This window comes from Leishmania mexicana, chromosome 27 (genome assembly GCF_000234665.1).
Source record: "Leishmania mexicana MHOM/GT/2001/U1103 complete genome, chromosome 27".
NCBI lineage: Eukaryota > Euglenozoa > Kinetoplastea > Trypanosomatida > Trypanosomatidae > Leishmania > Leishmania mexicana.
Window position 1 is genome coordinate 469,869 of NC_018331.1, and position 18,335 is coordinate 488,203.

General features: G+C 58.0%; 5 protein-coding genes across 5 annotated transcripts; all 5 read right to left on the reverse strand.

The window, feature by feature from the left end:
* Nucleotides 1–277: 277 nt before the first annotated feature.
* Nucleotides 278–3,298, reverse strand: LMXM_27_1160 (conserved hypothetical protein; the record flags this gene model as incomplete). The annotated part of the gene is made up of 1 exon (XM_003876642.1): nucleotides 278–3,298. The coding sequence occupies one exon, from the start codon at nucleotides 3,296–3,298 to the stop codon at nucleotides 278–280; it is 3,021 nt and encodes a 1,006-aa protein (XP_003876691.1).
* A 750-nt stretch (nucleotides 3,299–4,048) lies between these two features.
* Nucleotides 4,049–4,789, reverse strand: LMXM_27_1170 (conserved hypothetical protein; the record flags this gene model as incomplete). The annotated part of the gene is made up of 1 exon (XM_003876643.1): nucleotides 4,049–4,789. One exon carries the CDS (start codon nucleotides 4,787–4,789, stop codon nucleotides 4,049–4,051), a length of 741 nt encoding a protein of 246 aa, XP_003876692.1.
* A 3,169-nt stretch (nucleotides 4,790–7,958) lies between these two features.
* Nucleotides 7,959–9,227, reverse strand: LMXM_27_1180 (conserved hypothetical protein; the record flags this gene model as incomplete). The annotated part of the gene is made up of 1 exon (XM_003876644.1): nucleotides 7,959–9,227. One exon carries the CDS (start codon nucleotides 9,225–9,227, stop codon nucleotides 7,959–7,961), a length of 1,269 nt encoding a protein of 422 aa, XP_003876693.1.
* Nucleotides 9,228–12,496: 3,269 nt separating this feature from the next.
* LMXM_27_1190 (putative histone H1) lies at nucleotides 12,497–12,796 on the reverse strand (the record flags this gene model as incomplete). The annotated part of the gene is made up of 1 exon (XM_003876645.1): nucleotides 12,497–12,796. One exon carries the CDS (start codon nucleotides 12,794–12,796, stop codon nucleotides 12,497–12,499), a length of 300 nt encoding a protein of 99 aa, XP_003876694.1.
* A 4,096-nt stretch (nucleotides 12,797–16,892) lies between these two features.
* On the reverse strand, nucleotides 16,893–18,113 carry LMXM_27_1200 (conserved hypothetical protein; the record flags this gene model as incomplete). Its single annotated transcript, XM_003876646.1, has 1 exon — nucleotides 16,893–18,113. The coding sequence occupies one exon, from the start codon at nucleotides 18,111–18,113 to the stop codon at nucleotides 16,893–16,895; it is 1,221 nt and encodes a 406-aa protein (XP_003876695.1).
* Nucleotides 18,114–18,335: the final 222 nt, after the last annotated feature.

The following is an 18,335-nucleotide window of genomic DNA, read 5'->3' on the forward strand; positions in this document are numbered from 1 at the left end:
AGGAAAAAGGTCGAGACGATGAGAAAGATGATGAGCTATCGATAGTGGTGGCCAGCGCTGGGACACGCAACTTGGAACGACATGTGATGAAGGGAAAGGTCAAACAGAAAAAAGGGGAAGCAGTGAGGCGGCGCAGCTCACGCTACTCCATGTGTATGTGAATGTGTATGTGTATGTTGGGGGGGGGGCACACACATCGACAAAGGCGTAGGGGACTCGGACAACGCAGAGAATGAAAAGAAGGGCAACGAACTCCACCCCTCTTCTTGTCTGGCGCCTACGTTACGGCCGCATCGCCACCGACACAGCCGGACACCTTGAGGAACATCAAGTTCTGCGACAGGGCTGTGTAGCCAATGACGGCGTCCAAGTAAGCATGCAGGTACTCGGAGTAGAGGCAGACGTGCAGCACGTTGCCGTGTTCTCTAATGGCCTCACGAAGCGCCTCGGCAGACACCTCAGAGTCGCGTGAGGAGTGGTTTGATGTGACTGGACTCGGGGCTCTCTCCGTGTCGTCGTCGACGAGAAGGTCCCAGTGCTGCAGCAGCCTGTCGTACAGAAACGGAATGGAGACGGCAAGCGGGCGGGGGGCGGTGTTGGTGCTCGCCGATGGCCCACTGCCACTCATATTCTTCTTAACCGGGCTGGTCTCCGTGACCTTTCTTTCCAAGTGACCCTGCAGGACGCTGCGCAACCCGCAGAGGGCCGTCACCAGCGGCCCCCGCTTCGAGTCCAAGAGCGTGTGTAGCACGCGTAGGTCTGGCATGACGGCGATGGACACGACGAGGTCGGTCACAAGGGAGCTGACCGTGTATGGAGACGAGTCCAGGTGTTGCACCATTTCGCACAGAGCCGTAATGAAAGGCGAGGTCTGCACACCGGCATGAAACCAGCAGTTCACCGGCTCGGCTGCCGCTGTGACGGCCGTGGAAGAGGAGCCGCACGGCCGTTTCATGGCACTCATCATGCGCTGCCGAGCTCGCAGCGCCGCCACCGGCATGTTCGACTCCACCCGCAGCAGTCGCGACAGCACAGCTTCCCCGACGCAATCGGGCTGCAGCCCTACCTTGGGGCTAGTCGCAGCTGCCGAGAGCACATTACTCAGAAAGCAATCGTGAATGTTGAGATGCGGGGGTGCGATGGCGTTGCCCCACGACTCGGCGCCCTTGCAGCCGCCGGAGTCGGCGGTGTGAAGCGCACACGCCATCTGCTTGCGCCGCACGTCCGATAGCGATGCGGCATCCATCAAGAACACCTCACGCAGAAACACGTGCGGGACATGCTCAGCGAGGGTCTGCACCAGTAGCAGCGTCGCCTTCGTCGCCGACCACCGTGTCGTCGTGAAGCCTAGCAAGGTGCTGCTCTCCTTGTCCTCCTCCGATAGGCAGGGGTTGCTGGAGAGATGCGGGAGGATGTAGTAGGTGAAGAACGATGTAATCGGATGCTCAGGCAAAGATGCGGCGGCCTTCTCCTCCTGCTGTCCGCGCGTCACCGCAAGGCCGCCCGTGCGCGTCGCGGAAGCTGCGGTGACCGGATTCTGCACCAACACCTCATAAAACTGTTTGTGAGGCACAATGCGCCCGCTCGCTTTCCGGATCGTCGTTGAGAGCAGCGCCTTGGCAAAGCAGACCTTCAGCGGCGGCGCGGAGCCTTGTAGATCTGCGAGTATGTTGGACACCACCACACACGCGGCCGAGTACACGTGGCTGTCCGGCGACTGAAGGAGCGGCAGCAGAGTCTGGCAGACAAACTCCTTCTCGATGAGGGGTAACAGACGCAGCGTGTCCGCGACGGACGGCGCCATCGTTAACAATGTCGCCCAGAAGCGCATCACATCACGAAGGTATAGCAGCTGCGTCGCGCCGTCGTCGTTTTCGGGGATCTTGCATAGCGTCAAGAGGGTGGTGCGGGCAGCGTTGAGGGTGCGCGACGCCACACGCGTCTCCTTGGCAACGAGGTCCTGGATCCACGGATCTGAGCACTTGGCCAGGGACACGACAGCGCTCAAGGCAAAGCGACACGTGTCGCGCCGGTGCGTCCACTCCTGGGCGCTGCAGTCGTGCGTGAGGTAGAGCAGCAGCGCGTCCAGCAGCACAAACAAGTCGCGCTTTTGTGAGCCATCCTCCACGACAAAGAAGTTGGCCAGCGCCGGCACCCGCTCCATCTTCTCCGCCAACGTACTGAGAAAAATGACAAATTGCGTGCGGCCAGCGTCTTGCAGGAAAGTGCCGTCGCGCGGGTCGTCGATCGCCCACCGATATGTCTCCACCGCCGCTGTCGAGGACGGCGAAGCCGACGTCGAGGTCGTCGTGGGGCGGAGGGCGGCGGTGTTGGCAGGGTCGAGGGCCTTGCTCACCTTGCGCACCATGTCTAGCAGCGGCACAATGAGCGCGGACGGGCGGAGCTGCAGCAGTGACATGGCCTGCTCACCAGTCGGGTAGGCGGAGCGATCCGTCGGTAAATCGGCCTCCTGGAGTAGACGTACCAGGAAGTCCAGAATGACGGAGCGGACGCCGGGCGGCTCGTCCTGCTTGGCGTACTGGCAGAGCATGAGAAGGAAAATGTTGCCGATTGGTGGGGGCTCATGGCAGAAGGCAGCGGGGTCCTTCGTCTTGGACACTGCCCCTCTCTCGTCCGTCGGGGGCGGAGGTATCGGCACGCTGTGAGAATCGGCGAAGAGGAAACGGTAGCACGGCGGCAGTGCCAAGCACGCGCCATCCAGACCGTCCACCAAGCACGACGACGACAGCGAGGCGGACGGAGAGGTGCCGATGTGCGTGGCAGTGATCATTGTCTCCGCCGTGCCGCGGGCTCCCATGTCTCCAGAGGACTCCGGTGGCGGCGGCGGCGGCGGCGGCGTGGGGCGGTAGTGCGGCAGCGGTGCACTTTCGGAGCGGGAGGAGCCCCCAAAGATCCAGCTGTGCTGATGCAGAGCAGGATGGTTAGCCACCAGCATCGCACGATCCGTCAGCAACGCATCCAGTATGACCGAGAGACCCTTCTCCACGGTGCACAGCTCCCTCATCAGACTAGTCCGCTCATCGTGTGTGTTGGCGCACTGCACCCGATGGAAGTACTCGCACAGTTGCAGCCACTGCTCCTGAATCACTACCACCATGGAGGCCGGCGAGCGGTGGTCGGCGAGAAGTCTTCTTGTGGAGAGGGGAGCAAGAGGTGTGGTGGCGGCCGCGGCGCTAAAAGCGCCGGTCGTGGCCTCCATGGAGCGCGACGGTCCCCTCGAAACATCAGCAACAGCGGCAGCCCCGCGCTGCGCCACCGTGCCTGCTGAACTGCTCATACACGAGAGCGGGAGCCACTCAATGAAGATGTAGTCGTGTGGCTTGCCTCTGTGTCTGTGCGTGTGTGCTGGGCGCTAGGAAATCTTTGGAGAGAGGTGCGCAGTCGGTCCCGAGAAGCAAAGCAAAAGAAAGGTGGGGTGAAGGAAAGAGGCGTACAGTCGGGCAAGCAACAATAGCGCTGACACGCGACAGCTTTGACCGCAGACCTGTGCGTGGGCCACGCGTGCTCTGCTAAGTGGGGTGGCAAGAGAACAAGAGGGAGAGTCGCGGGAGTGTGGCACATCACACATGCGACGCCACAGAAACGGCAACTGCTATTGAAGCCTTGATCTCTCGTTGCCACGAGCGCGAGTACTCCTACTCCTCCGCCGTCCCCCTCCCCAAGCGCCGCGCCAGTGTATGTGAGCCCTCTATGTCGGCATTGTATATTGTGTTGTCGTTTCGTTAAACTTCTTGGTTTTCCTGTTAGTCTTTTACGTGGAGCTCAGCAGGGTAGCCCGCCTACAAGCTTTTCGTTCCGCTTGGTGTGGGTCACCACCTTCGCCCACGACGCACAACCACTCACACACAACATGTGCAGCGAGGAGGAGGGGAGCACCAGGCACGGCCCTCCGTCACCGCCCCCGCACAACCGCAGGCCCACACGCACACGAAAAGGCATACCTGCACATTTATCTGAGCTTCGTGCTGTTGTCTTCGCGTGGGTGCGGTGTGGACCGGACTGGGGGAGGGGGGATGGGGGCGGCCGTTTATCCGTCTTCTTCCTCTTCAACTTCTTCGTCACTGTCGTCGCCGAAGCCATAGAAGAACTGCTGCTGGTGCTTGATGCTGCGCCAGTTTGGATTGCACATATCATCTGCCTCACCCTCGCTTCCCTCGCCGTCCTGCGCCGACGCGCCGCTGGCGGTCGTGCGCACGTCTGAACGGACCTGCGGTCCGGTAAGCACCGATGTCGTCGTCTGCGCCGTGGGGGCGTAATGCGGCATGCGCTGCAGGACACCGCGCTGGTCCTCAGCGCGGTGCTGCGCCGCCGTCACGCGCTCGCGCCACCCCTTGTTCCTCGGATCCTTGAGGAAGCTCTCCACCTGCTCAGGAGACGGTTTAAAGCTGACGGTACCGTCTGCGATCACTATCACGTCCTTAATGCTGAGCCAGATGACCTTGTGAAACTTCCTGGGCAGATGCACGACTTGCTCGACCTCTAAGAAAGGCGCCGCAGATGGTGGAGACGCGGATACACCCGCCTCCGACTCCTTCGCGCCATGCGAGGCATCACTCGAGCTGCTGCCATCCGGAGCTGAGGCCACGGTACATGAGTTTGTGGGTGCGCTGTTCGGGGGTGCTAGGAGAAGGACGCGGAGGTGCTGCCCGTGCGGCGACTCCATGCAGATCGCCAACCTCTCGCCCTCTTTGGGGCCTACCCACCCAGATGCGTCGAGGTACTGCTGGGTGAGGTGCTTTGCACGATGCTTGCGACCAGCCCCACTCATGCCTCCTCCTCCCGTTCCAGTATTTGAGAGAGGCAAGGTACGAAAACAATGCGTGCGCGCGCCGCTGTGGGTTGCGCGTGACGGTGTGCGCAGTTGGGTGCACGTGTGGGGAGCAGGCACACAAGGCCTACTAAGGACAGGTACGTGGTGATTTGTGGAGAGTGGCACATAAAAGGGCTGAAGGTGGGAGATGCAAGCACACCCACGGCTTGGAAGACATCCGGTGCAAGCGGAGGTATGGCTTCATCGACGACTCACCGCAAGGCGCCAGTGGAGTGCGGACTGTGGGAAACAAAAAAGAGCAAAAGCGCCTGTGCTCTTCACGAGCCAACTGCAAGCTCGTAGCTGCCCCCGTCAAACGCCTGTGCAAAGAAGAACGAGTCTGCGCTGGTCCCCCTCCCCCTCCTCTTGTTTTCTTTTCCTCACGCCTCAGCTTCCCCGCCACCATCAGTTGTACTTGAGCAGTAGTGGGAGTGCCCTGAAGAGGTTGTCGCCGCAGCGTGGCCCATCTCACCGATGACGGTATACATGGACACAATAAAACACAGGCGCACACGCACACACACCAAAAAAAAATGGGCCATGCAGGCGCATGCGTGCAGAAGAGCCGGTAAGGTTCGTTGTAATATACAGAAGAAAAAATATAAGAGGGAGAGAATGAAGGCGAGGCGGGGGCGCGGCTTCACAGATGAGTCCAAACCTCTTCACGGGGATCAAGGAAAAAAAACGCCGCGGCTCTTCTCTGGTGCCAATCCACCCGCATTCGCTCCCTTTGCGCGAGTGTGCGTGTTTGAGGTGCTCTTCCTGCGATCATGCCAGAATACCTCAGCTCGTGTCGAGAGCTCCCCACCCCTCCCTCCCTACTCTCAGAGGAGGTTTCACTGCTCCTTGTGTGGCATTCACGCGCTTCTGTATTCAACTCCTCATCTTCTGAGCTCCTTCCCGGACACAGCAAAGCGGAGAAAAAAAAAACAGAACAAACACTTGTATCATGACAATATCGAGAGAGATGAGTATGGGCACGCCTGGAGCGTGCACAACAAGACTATGACCGGTGGGAGAGACACATTTCGCTTCCCTGGCTAACGCGGGATGCTGCAAACACACCTACCGGCGAGAGAGGGCAGAGGGAGGGCCCGGGCAAAAAAAAGAAAAAGGAAAGTAAGGGACGGCGAGGAGAGCAGAAAAACACGTGAATGAAAGAAAAAGAAAAACGAAGAAAACGACAGAGACAGACGCGAGACCAACACCGTCCTCACCCTTCTCCCTGTTCGTCGTGTTTTTCTTGTTGATTTGTTGGCTACCTGTGGTTAGCCACTTAGCATGATATCCCTCACATACACACACACACGCGACAGACACAGATCCACCCAGGCGCACACGCACACAGACAGAAGCACGCATCGGACAGGGAAAAAAACGATGGAGAAGATACCGGCGATAAAAGAACTCGCTTGTTGCATTCCTTTGCTCTGTTTTGCTTTCACCGTGTGCCCATTGCTCTGCCCTGAAGCCCGAGCTGCACGCCCCTCAGTCTCTCGGTCCCCGTTGCACAGGCGCACATGGCCTGGCGCGAAGCAGCCCTGGACACACGCGGTACAGCATTGCGCCGACCCAGTCATCTCGGTGCGGTCTCCGTCCAAAGCTCGACACAGACACACCCATTGCGCCGGTCCCCACGTGCCGCACCCTCCTCGAGAGTGGCGCAGGGCCCCTGCACCAGTGGGCAGAGTGAGGGGCCGGGGAGGGGGTGGGTGAGATGTGTTCGAGTCACGCTGGCACTCTGTCCCCATCATGTGGACGGCACAATGGTGTCCGCCGTCGCAGGCCGCTCCGACGCCACGCCGTCCACCTCACCAGTGACATCAGCAGCGATACATCGCTCTGACCTCCCCTACGTCGTTGGTGCTGGGCCCTGCGACACCACCCGAGGCGGCTGGGGCACTTGGCAGGGGTTGGGGGTGGGGGAGGGCTGGCTCACTTTCCACCACACACAAACACACACACACACAGAGTGCGGGGTGTGTGCCGGGGCCTGCGACACCACGCACTGAGGGGTGTTTCTGCCTCCTTCGCCCAGTCAAATGAACACGCAAAAAAAGGAAAGACAAAGCGGAAAGCGGAGGAGAGAAGAGAATCAGAGGGGCGGGTGGAAGCGAACAGAAACGAGCGCAAGGGAAACCCTCGTCAACTACGCGCTCGCTGCGTCACGGCCGCTCAAAGACGGCGGAACAGCGGCGGCGGCGGAAGGGGGAAGGGGAAGGAGAGAAGGTACAGGGCACACACAGAGGCAGCAACAGAAGGACAGCATAGCGGATCGCTGACGTGGCCTGCCGCTGGCATCGCATTCTGCCTTCACCACCACTCTCCACACACCCCATTTCCCACACACCGCCCGCCTGCGCCCTAATCCCCTCCCCTCCTCTCTTGTCTCCTAGATCAACCAAGAACTCACAAACATCCCCTATGGGCTCAACAACATGCACCTACGCACATCCTTCCTTGCGCGAGTGTGTTATGGGGCAGGGAGGGCAGATACACGGCATCGTCAGAGGGAGGACAAGAAAGCGCGAGAGACAGGGCAAAGCAAAGAAAGGACCGGAGAAGAAAAAAAAAGAACGTGAGCACGGGTCAGCAGAAGAGGGAATTAAAAAAAAATGGCACGAGAGAGAGAGGGGGAGAGAGACACACAGGCACCGGCACACACGCACACAGATGTCAGATAGAGAAATGGATGCATATTCAGAAAAAAAAACGAAAACGTCAGTATTTCGTCGAAGAGTGTTTCGGGGCCGAACAGTCGAGTGCGCGAAGCAACACACGTGTAAGTGAACAAGACACAATAAAGAAAAAGGGAGAGGATGCAGGTGCGCTGATCGACGAGGTTATGATGTCACGCAGATCCACCGCTTGGCGAAAGACAGCGAGCTTTGTCGGCAATGAAAGACACCTACTTGCACGCAGAGAGAAAGACGGAGAGGTGAGGGTGCTGTATGCCCTCATTCCCAGCTGGGTATGCGAAGATTGTTCGACCAACCGCCCGACGGAGTAGATACCATGGCATTCACTGTCGCCTCACACTTTCCGTCTCTCTTCTTCTCTGCCTGCTGCGCGTTGTGTCGCATCACTGACGGAGGCAGAAAGCACAGCATTTTGTCTTTTCCGGTGCTCATGGCCAGTCGCGGTACGGTAGTGGGAATGCCGTCTCACTGCCGGAGAACTGCTCGGTGGGCTGGTCGTCGTCGCACTCGCCGATCACGGATATTAGCAGCGTCATGTCGTCTGGCTTGCCGCCCTCGAAGAGGGCGCCATTTTCAATACACTTAGAGGCGTACGGGGAGTCGCAGCGCACGTCGCGCGAGACGGCTATAGCGTCGACCATGACAGCGTTCGCACTCATGTCGAGCGCCGCCATGATGTCGTCCAGAAGCGTGCGTAGGTTAGGATTCTTCGCGTAGCTCACCGAGTTTGCCGGTGCCTTCGCGGTCTCCGCACCACCCAGCGCTTGCAGATAGCCGTGCTGACTGAAGACACGTTCCAGATGCGGCCATATAAGCTCCGCTATTCGGTGCGGGTACAAATTGTCGAAAATACCATCGGTGCCCATTACGACGACATCCCCCTTCTCTACTGGTATGAGAAGACGAACACCATCCTTCGGTGTGTCGTTGCTACCGGTGCCCAGTTGGTAGGGGTAGTCCAGCTGGTGTGCCTGCTCCTCAGTAACGTAACACACTCGTCCGTTACGGATCAGCATCATTGTGCAGTCGCCAACGTAGACGACGTCCAGCAGGTAGTTCTCCGCCCCGTCCGAGCGTTGAAATCGCGCGAAGGCTTGGTGCAGGTCTGTCGTCGTCTCCACCCGCGTGACCGCGGCATCCGAGTCAGAGGCGGACTCCTTGGCTGTTTCCGCGCTGCTCATTGTATCATCCACAGCTGCGACCGCTGCGGTGGCGGCGGCAGCGGCTGAAGCAGCAGAGGTGGCTGCAAGTGGTCCACCAGTGGTGGAGACACCCACGGTCGGCAGTGATGGTCCACCCAGCAATACCACTTCATAGTGGTCCTTCAACTGAATCTCCTCTTGCGGCTCTTGTAGAGTCGCAACCAGGGCTGTACACGTGCCTAACACATCGCTATGCTTGCAACTTTCGTAGCCGCGCTCAAGCAGCCGAAAGGAGCTCGCCGGGGCATCGCCAAGGAGCTCATCCTCGACGTACTCGTACATGCACCGCGCCAATGCAGCGCTGTAAAGGCCAGCGTTCAAGTCTGCGTTCTGCTTCCACCAACTCACGCCATCCAGCACCGCCTGAACATTGGATAAGGATAGGAACGCGTCCTCGCCACCGCGCTCCGCCTTTTCCGACTGCGGGACGGCGCGCACGTTCCTGCAGAAGAAAGAGAACTTCTTCCCGTAGCGCGATCCGATTCTGCGCAGCATATGGCGGTGGCCCTAAGGCCCAACGAAGAGAAGACTGTCGAACGGCACGATGGTAAGTCACCAATCGGTGGTGGGGGCGAGGGGCCACCGGTGCGCCACAGAGGGCCTCTGACCCTCACACACGTACACAATACCAACGCGGCAAGCCAAATGCGGGGCTCGCTCCAAGGAACAGCTGAGAAGCCTCAGCACATATCGGCGAAAAAAAAAGGGTGGGACAGCAGGTGAGTGATGGCCACAACTAGTCACCAAACATCCGGCGGTGTGTACACCCTCCGAAAGAGGGAAGTGAGAGAGAGAGGAGCAAGAGAACAACACTCGAGTATTGCCACTGCACAACAAGCAGTGACAACATATACCACCGCACAACACGTGGGTGCACATCGGCGCAAGGCGTACACATTTTCCCCCTTTTTTTCAGCGTGTCATCCAACAAGAAGCAAGAGAGCAAATATGCGCATACAGCCACCCCTCATCGACCTCGGCTCGACTGCGGCGAAACCCCGGTCGTCGAGGACGAGCCGTCCGCCGTCGAACAGGGTCATGCGTATAGCCGGCTCCTGCTGTCCGTCCTCGTCCCTTCCTCTGGTACGTACTTCACAATCGGCTGCGGACGGACTTGGGTGTGGGCAGCATGCCTAGATCCAAAGCGGGCCGCGTTCCAGGGTGCTGCTCGAGTGCGGAAACGGTGGCGTCTCTCTTGAGGGTAGTAGGGGGTGGTCAAGATGCACCCCAGATGAACTCAAGGAGGAAATGGACCAGCCGCAGATCAGGGCCGCTCAGACCCTCTGCACTCTGCCTGCATGACATGTTTCTCCTTCTCGACCGCTCCGTGCCGCGGCACGCCGTCATATGGTGTGGTGGCACTTTACATGGGAGTCTGGCGGACTCGGTGGTGCACACCTCGAGGGCGCTCACGTCATGCCGCCCGCATCTGCGCTGCATCAGCCCACCTGGTCGCACGCAGGAGGTGCTGCATGTTTCCTGATACAGATACACCTTGGGGCTGATTGGTGTGCATCTCTACGCACCTTCTGCGCCAATGCCTCTTTCGCCTCCGGCCTTTGAATGCTTTGCCTGGAATCCGACACACCATGCCAGTTATGCTTGAGAGCGCGTGCGCGCAGTAATCACACCAGTGGATCCTGTGCTCTGTTTTGTGACGGCGTTGTTGTCAGCGGAGAGGGGTCTGGTGTGCCTTCTTGCGTTTCCGTCAATTTCATGGGGGCGTGTCTGGATGGCTTGCAGCATCTGCCGCGATAGGTGGGGACTTCAATGTGAACCTGTGGCAGCACCGGCATTACGCCCTTTGATGAAACCCCGCACACCCGCCACAGGAGTGGGTCAATCGGAAGGGGCGCGTGCATAAGCATGGCCTGCGCACGTAAGACACATAGCCTGCCGCCCTGAAGCGGCACACGGGGCAGTCATAGACGCCCGACGTTGTAAGTTCGCGCAGCGCGAGTGAGATGCGTGCGTAATCGCATGATTGCCGGCACAACCATAGCATGAAACGAGGTGCACTTTCCGCTTCGAGCGGCCCGCGAACCTCGCTTCGCATATCGGGCACAGCATCAGGTCGGACGCCCTCATAGCAGGCATAGGCGGGGGCGGGGGCACCACAGTGCCAGTGCAGCAGTAGGCAGCACGCCACGTGCACCCATGTCTTTCGCTGCCAGTCACCCGCTGTTGCACCAATCCACAGTACGGACAGGTGCCTGTGCAGAACTAGGCGCGGATGGTCTCCTGTAGTCTCGCAAGGTCAGCAGCCGTGTTCTTCTGGTGTCGAACGGCTTCCGCTACTTAGCTCTTATCTCCGCGTGTCGTATCGCGTATCGCGGTTGGGAGAAAAGTTAGCCTGGCGTTGGATACCGGTGACCGGGCCTGTAATCCATGCAGCTGGCGTCGGTTCCCCTGAAATTGCCAATGCGGCAAGCCTCTCCGCCTCGTCCTTGGGCTCGAATTCACAATGCCGAGCTGTAATGAGAGGCGCACTTGACGGGCTAGCAGTAGCGCCAGCATGCATGCCCAGATACGTCGCTGCATACCACATCCCCCACTATTACAGGGCCCGTGGTGCTGAGCGCCATGAGGAGGGAGAGCGAGCTGAAAAGTGAGTGGGAAGAAGAAAAGAGGTGTGATGAGGAAAACAAATAACACTGAGTTCAAGGCGCAGCAAGCGTAGTGGCAACAAACACGAAGAGGGCAGTGGTAAGTTGGTAGAGAATCATGCGTACATGTTAGCCCGTGCAGGTTGTCTTTCTTGTGTGTGTGTGTGTGTGCGTGTGCGTGTCTGTGTTTGCGCGGGTGCGCATGTGTGCCTTTGGATGGGTCCACGGTAGTGGCGAGAGATCAACGTCGATGGGGCGGAGGGTGTGAGTAGCAGGACTATTAACAGAAACACGGTCCGACAGAGCATTCACTGAGCAGCAAGTCGATACATTCTTGGCTTTTAAAGGTGACACACACTTCCCTCGCGCCAGCATGGATCGGCGTTGCTGCCCCTCCCTCCTACACACAGCAATTCTGGTGTGGTGACAAGAGAGCGCACTCCCCCTTTCCCCATGCCTCTCACCTCCATGCTCTCCTCCGGCGTTCCTGCCGAAGAATGCGCCGCTTCATCTTGTGCGGTGTGGCAAAACAGAAGGAAGCCAAATAAGAAAGCGAGAGAGGAGAGGCAACCTGTACACGCAAGCGCTCCACTGCCCAATGCGAGGAAGACGATGCTCCAAGGTGGGAGAGGCGGCACTGGAAAGGTGCATGCTCAGCATGCGTGCTGACCCACCTTTCCAGATTCTCGCCCCCTCGCTACCGTTCAATCAGAGCGCCTGTACGTGTGTGTGCGTGCGACAGCAGCAAGTTCTCCCTTTTCACCCCCCCCCCTCTCGTTCATGTGCTTTCCTTTTTCTTTTTTGATCGCGCAATTTTATCTAACCACCACCCCCAGGACCTCATGGTCTAGGTCGCATGCCCGCAGTACATCGACGAGGATGTGTCGGCACACAGAGCGGTGAACGCCCCACGTTTGCCACGGAAAAGTCCGTCACCGGCACTGCGGACGACATAGACACTGAAGGTAAGGACAAAGCATGACTGGACATACAAAAGACAGAAACAAGAAAAAACAATAATAATAATATCAAACGGAGAAACAACAAACCAAAAAAAAACTCAAGAGAAAACAAAGAGATGGGATCTATGATGCGCCTTCGGGCACGTGTGCCTCAGAAGAGCGTACAGTCAGCCACGGACAAGCATGATGACGCGCTTTACTTCTTCGACTTCTTCGCGGTCTTCTTGGCAGTCTTCTTCGCCGGCTTCTTCGCGGCCTTCTTCGCCGGCTTCTTCGCGGCCTTCTTCGCGGCCTTCTTCGGCGCGGCCTTCTTCGCCGGCCTCTTCGCAGCCTTCTTCGCCCCGGCCTTCTTCGCCGGCCTCTTCGCAGCCTTCTTCGCCCCGGCCTTCTTCGCAGCCGCCTTCTTCGCAGCGGCCTTCTTGGGCGACGAGTGAGGAGACTTCTGCGGCGACGTCAAGGCGGCGGAAAGGGCAGCAGCGGCAGAATTAGAGGACATCTTTAAAGCGGTGGCTTGTTGGTGCGAAAGGGGTATAAACACGGTGCGGGGAGAGCTGTGAGTGGCGGGGCGACAGAGAAGAGCTGGCGTCGTGGGGTGTGATGAGCGCAGGCGGGGGTAGGTGCAGGGAGCGAGGTGGTGGCGGGCGCGTCGACACCGAAGCACGAAAGAGGAGGGGGAGAGAAAAGAGCGGGGGCAGTGAAGACACCAGCGCGGGCAGCAATGGAGAAGGACAGGGAGTCGGGGAGCGAGAGAACGAGCGAGCGAGCGAGCCGCGCCGTTGGCGGACACATCACGGCACCCGCACCCTGCACTCCAGTCGGCAGCGCACACAGGCATGCACGCGCCGTGACGGCGTCCTGTTGGTGGAAAGTACGCAGGGGAATGGCAAGTGCGCAAGAGCGAGGGCGTGTCCGTCTGTGTGTGTGTGTGGGGGGGGGGGCATGGCAAGGCTGGCAGTGTGTCAGGTCCGACACGGCAGCACGCACGCTCCTCCGGTGTGTCTGCGCGTGTGTGCGTGTGCATCGTGCACTGCTGTCGGGGTGGGCACGACACTCACATTGCTCGTTCTCGCAATATCGTATGTTTCTTGAGAGGCACGCAACGGCTAGCGCACGCTTCTCATACGGCGCACCAAGAGGGCCTGTGCGCAGGGAAGCAACGCGCCGAGAGAGAGAGGCAACAAGAAAACGGGGAAGAGAGAAAGCCAGCAAGAGGCACGAGAAGCCACCAACACGCACACACGCATGCGCCACCACCGGCCATAGAACGCCATCAGCCACCAACAGTGCCGCCCGTCGCCTCGGACAGGGGGGAAATCATGAAAGGCACGAGAGAGGGTGGGGAGGAGATGCAGCGGGCGCGCGCACACGAGCGCACGAGAGGAGAGTAGCGAGGAGCGGAGCGCAAACGAAACACAGACGGAGAAGACGCAAAAAGGAGACACGGCAGTGGACCACCAAACGTGCGGAGAAGGGCAGAGGGGGGAGGGGCGCAGAGACGAGGCGTGCGCGATGATGCCGGGGAGAGGCGGGGGGAAGAAGGCAAACAGGCAACTCCGCGGAGGCGAGGGGAGACCAATCGGAGAGGGGTGACCATACCAAAGAGATCGGCAAGGAAGAGCGCAGTGGAAAGCACTGACCAGGCAAAGAGTGGGGGCGGCGGAGGAGGAGGAGAGCGTAATGTCCACCCGGTCCAAGAAGAGCGTGCGCGTGTGTGAGCAGGAGAGGACGCAAAGGAAAAGAGAAGACAGAGAGCGCCGTCAATGGACGCATCGCTGGAGAGGAGGTGAGAGAGCAGTGGCTTCAACAACGCTGAAAGAACAAAATCGAAGAAGCGAGGTGAGAAAGGCCCCCCCGTTTGAAGTGGAGGGCCGTAGGTATTGTTTCCTCCACCAGCCCGTCATCCTACACCAACCAAGTCAGCGCAGATGCGCATACAAACACCCCTCATCTGCCTCCGCTGCACCACGGCTATGCCAAGAAGCCGCCCCAACCAATGCCGTCCGGCGTCGTAAAGCCCCACTGCAACTCCACTGCATACAACGCAAGCTACGCCCAGACCAATGCTCAACACCACCGCAATGCAGCCAAAGCAGAAAAACAGTAGGCGGGTCTGTATATTCGTCCAATCATCGGCACAGCCCGCACTGAGCTGGTGCAAACGCGGTCACCGCCATAACGCCTCTTCGGCGCAGCCCCAGCCCACACCGGTCCGCCGACACCGAGAGTTCGCAGCCGCCACTCGAGGGCAGGCTGCAGGCTGCTTGGCCTCCGCACACAGAGTGAGTTACCAGACGCTGATATCAGGTGGTGAGAGGTGGCCGGGGTCATCAGGGCACATACGCACCACAGAAGAGAGGTAAAGAAGAAACAGACAGCAACACACGCGACGAGACAGGCCGAGAGCGGAAGGAGTGTGCGGGCGGAGACATCCGTGCCCCTTCACGGACATCACACCAGTAAACAACGGAGAGAAGAAAGCTGGAATAAAACGCAGGAATCGACGGCTGAAAAATAACGCACACGCGAGGAACAACTGAGGTGTGCTTTATGAAACGCCAACGGAGCAGATACTCGTATAAAGAAAAAAAAGCGAAAAGTTTTTGTGTGGAAACGACTTAGGGGAGAGAGAGGGGGAGGGGCACATCCAGGCATCCTGCCCAATACTTACGTATGGGGAATCTTCATGGACGGGCTAGTCGCTCAGAATGAAGTGGGTAACAGAGACGAGATACTCAGAGGGAGAAGGAGCGGGAGACGAAGCACCACAGCAGCAAAGAAGCCAGAAACAAGCAAAAAAAAAAACAACAACAATAGATAATGATGATGATAATGATGATAATAATATAGTGCGCATGCAGAGATTCACTCCATTAATGTTTGTTCTCCTTCGCTCGTCCCCCTCGTCTCTCATGTCCTCCTCCCATTCCTAGCATACATTTTTCGTTCTTTTTCGTTTTTTTTTCTTTCTCATGAACCCTGTGATTCGCATCCCGCCTTGCTTCTTCACTCTTCTCCGTCAAGTCCTCTTCCTGGGCCTGTGCTACAAGGTGTAGGCGGGCGTGAGATACCTGCCCATACGTGAAGAGGGGGAGGCATGCAGGCACGCAGAGGTATGCGGAGCAGAAAGACGCCCATCTGCTACAACTGTCACAGACAGCAAAGGAAAAAAAAGAGACGAGCGAAGACAAGGCATGGTGCCACTGCAAAACCCATCGCGCCGAGGACACGGGCGACACACAAGTCGGTCACAATCCTTTTCAGCAGCGTCAGCCTCGTGGCGGCAATGAAAAAAGGGCAGCAAAGGATTATTTTGTTTGTTGTTGTTCACGGTGCTATTTCTTTGCTTGTCGTGGGGAAGGAATGGTCATGTGAAGTTATTGTGTCTTGGGGTGGGGGGGGGATATAGAGACCCATCTACTACAGCATTGGAATGCAACCACAAAATGAGTACAACTCCGCTACGGCAACCCCCCCCCCCCTTTTGATGCAGTGCCCTGATAGCCGCCTCGGCAAACAACACTCTGTCCAGCTCTTGTTGTTGTACAACAACCTCAGGCTTCCTGCGTACAAACATACAAGTTCACGCTGTCTTATTTACATGCTTCTGTCTCGCAGGAGGAGCGAACGCGGAAAAGATGGTTGGTGCGCGCATAATCTATTTTTACACGAAGATGCCTTTCTCTCCGTCTCTGTGCGTGTGTGTGTGTGAGGAGCAAGGCGAGGAGGACCAACAGAGAAAGGAGAAGGAAACGAAAAAAAAGAGGGTGGTGAGTGGGGTGAGTCTCGGGCAAGAGACCAAGCCCACAGTCAACAACACACACTGCTTCTCCCTGTTTGTGTGCATCTTTTTCTTTGTTTTTTCCCTTGTCGGCAGCAGATAATGGAGAGACAGCTTTGAAGGAGGGACGAAGAAATCGGTGCAGCGAAACGGGGCAGAGAGGGCGAGCAACCACAACACTCGAGCGCACAATGGCGTTGTTCGCCTATTCGAGTCACATACCCATGCACAAACACACAGAGATATATACATGCGCACACACAGACCTACATACATACACCCGTCTAGGCACCTGAAAGGACAACAACGGGACGCCTCGCTGGAGAGAGGCACGGAGGAGTAGTTGCGCACAACAGGCAGGCACACCATGGACACACGGCAAAGAAGAGGATGAAAAAAGGCGAGAGAGAGACAGCAGGAAACAAAGATATGGAGATATATATATAGATATTTATATATTTTTATTTTTATTTTTTTTATATACGTCGAGTGTGGCGGAGGGACGAGTGCAGCAGATGAACACGAGAGACTTGGAAAAGACACGAAAACAATAAAAACGAAAAGGAGCATATACGAGCACGAGCGCCAACACAAAAAAGGGAAGAAAGGGAAAACATTCCGGAAAACGGAAGATGGTCCCGGGGGAGGGGGGGCTCACTACACTAGCGGCAAATACAAAGTTCTGAATACGGCGATATGGGTGACAACAGTGAACCGTCATCGAGGAGAGAGAGGGACAGGTGGAAAGCAATGGCGAGGAGGAAAACTATCGTTCAGAGCAACACCGCGCACCCCACCCACCCCAACCCCAACTCTACATGACAGTGCACCCCGCCTGTGACTTGCTGCGCGAGCGCCGACTTTCCTCCATGCTTGGATGCACCGGCGGTGCCGTTAACTGCGATTGCGCATTCGCCTGTGGTGACGACTGACGTATGATGCCGCCTAATCGCTGCGTGTTACACCTGTTGTGAGCCGGCATTGTACTCAAGGGGTTCTCCTCAACCTCGGCGGCGTGCAGCGGTGTGCGACTGGTCGAGGTGCTTGGTGAACCACTGTGCAGCGCCTGAAACGACCGCACGGCTTGAGTAGCGTATATGTGTTGCCTGCCACGAAGCTGCGCCTGAAGAAGATAGTTGTGCTGCAGATTCTGCGCGATTTCGGCATCGCGCTTCATGATAGCACGCTGACGAGCCACTTCAGCTGGGTCTCTAGCTGCGCCATTATGTGAACCCTCAAACTCGCCGATACCTCGGAGTGTTTCGGCACAGCACATCGGGCACAAGCTGCTGCGCTGCTTCCATTCCATGAGACAAGGAAGATGAAAATGATGCTGGCACGCGCCGCGGAACATCGGGTTCTCATTGGTGTACACCTCCAAGCAGATGCAGCACTCATCCGCCTCCTCCGAAACTGCGACTGAGTGCTCGCGCGAAGACAACGAGGTTGGTGACTCCGACATTAGTGGCGGGTTAGAGGGCGTGGAAGATGGCGCAAATTCCTCCGTCGGCCTGGAGGTCAGAACGGAGGACGTGAGCGACACGGAACTCCTCGCCCATCGCGAGGAGACGCTCCGCTGTGCCGGTGATGAACACGTGTCGAGACTAGTGGAGGTGTGCGGGACCTGCTGCAGCGGAGAAAGCCTGCACAGCTTAACTGCTCTTGATTTTGAGTTGCTTCCCTTCCCCTGCGATCCCCGAACCGACGCAGAGCTAATCGGCGTCACCGCATTGTCTGATTTCTGGCGTGACCGCGAGTTCGGCGTGCGCGTAGTGAGAGCGTTCTCTCGTTCCTCCGCTGTAAAAACTGACTTTCCCATCTTGTTCGGAGATAAGGCCGATCTATTGCGCCCTCCGCTGCTCGACGTCAGGCTCGCGAGCTGCGACGAGTCAAATACCTCGCCGCTGCACGATTCCCTCAGGTTATCCTCGACGAGGTTGAGCACGACAGGTGAACAGACATGGTGGGTCGAGTAGCGCTTCGAGGTTGGAGAGGGGCGAACGGGAGAGGCGCTGCTATTCATTGTGCTCAGCATTACCAAGGATGAACAAGAACGACTGCACAACCAATTGGAGGTACTGCAGCTGCTTAAGCGCAAGGAACACGAAAACGTATGGAGCAGCAGAACGGGAGGTAAGCAGAAAAGAGAACAAAGGTAGTCGCCCCCTCCCCACCACAACCACCACCGACTTCAGAGACCAAAGCAGCACCGGTGTACGTGAGAAAACCAAAAAGAGATGGTGGGAAGCGCAGAGCG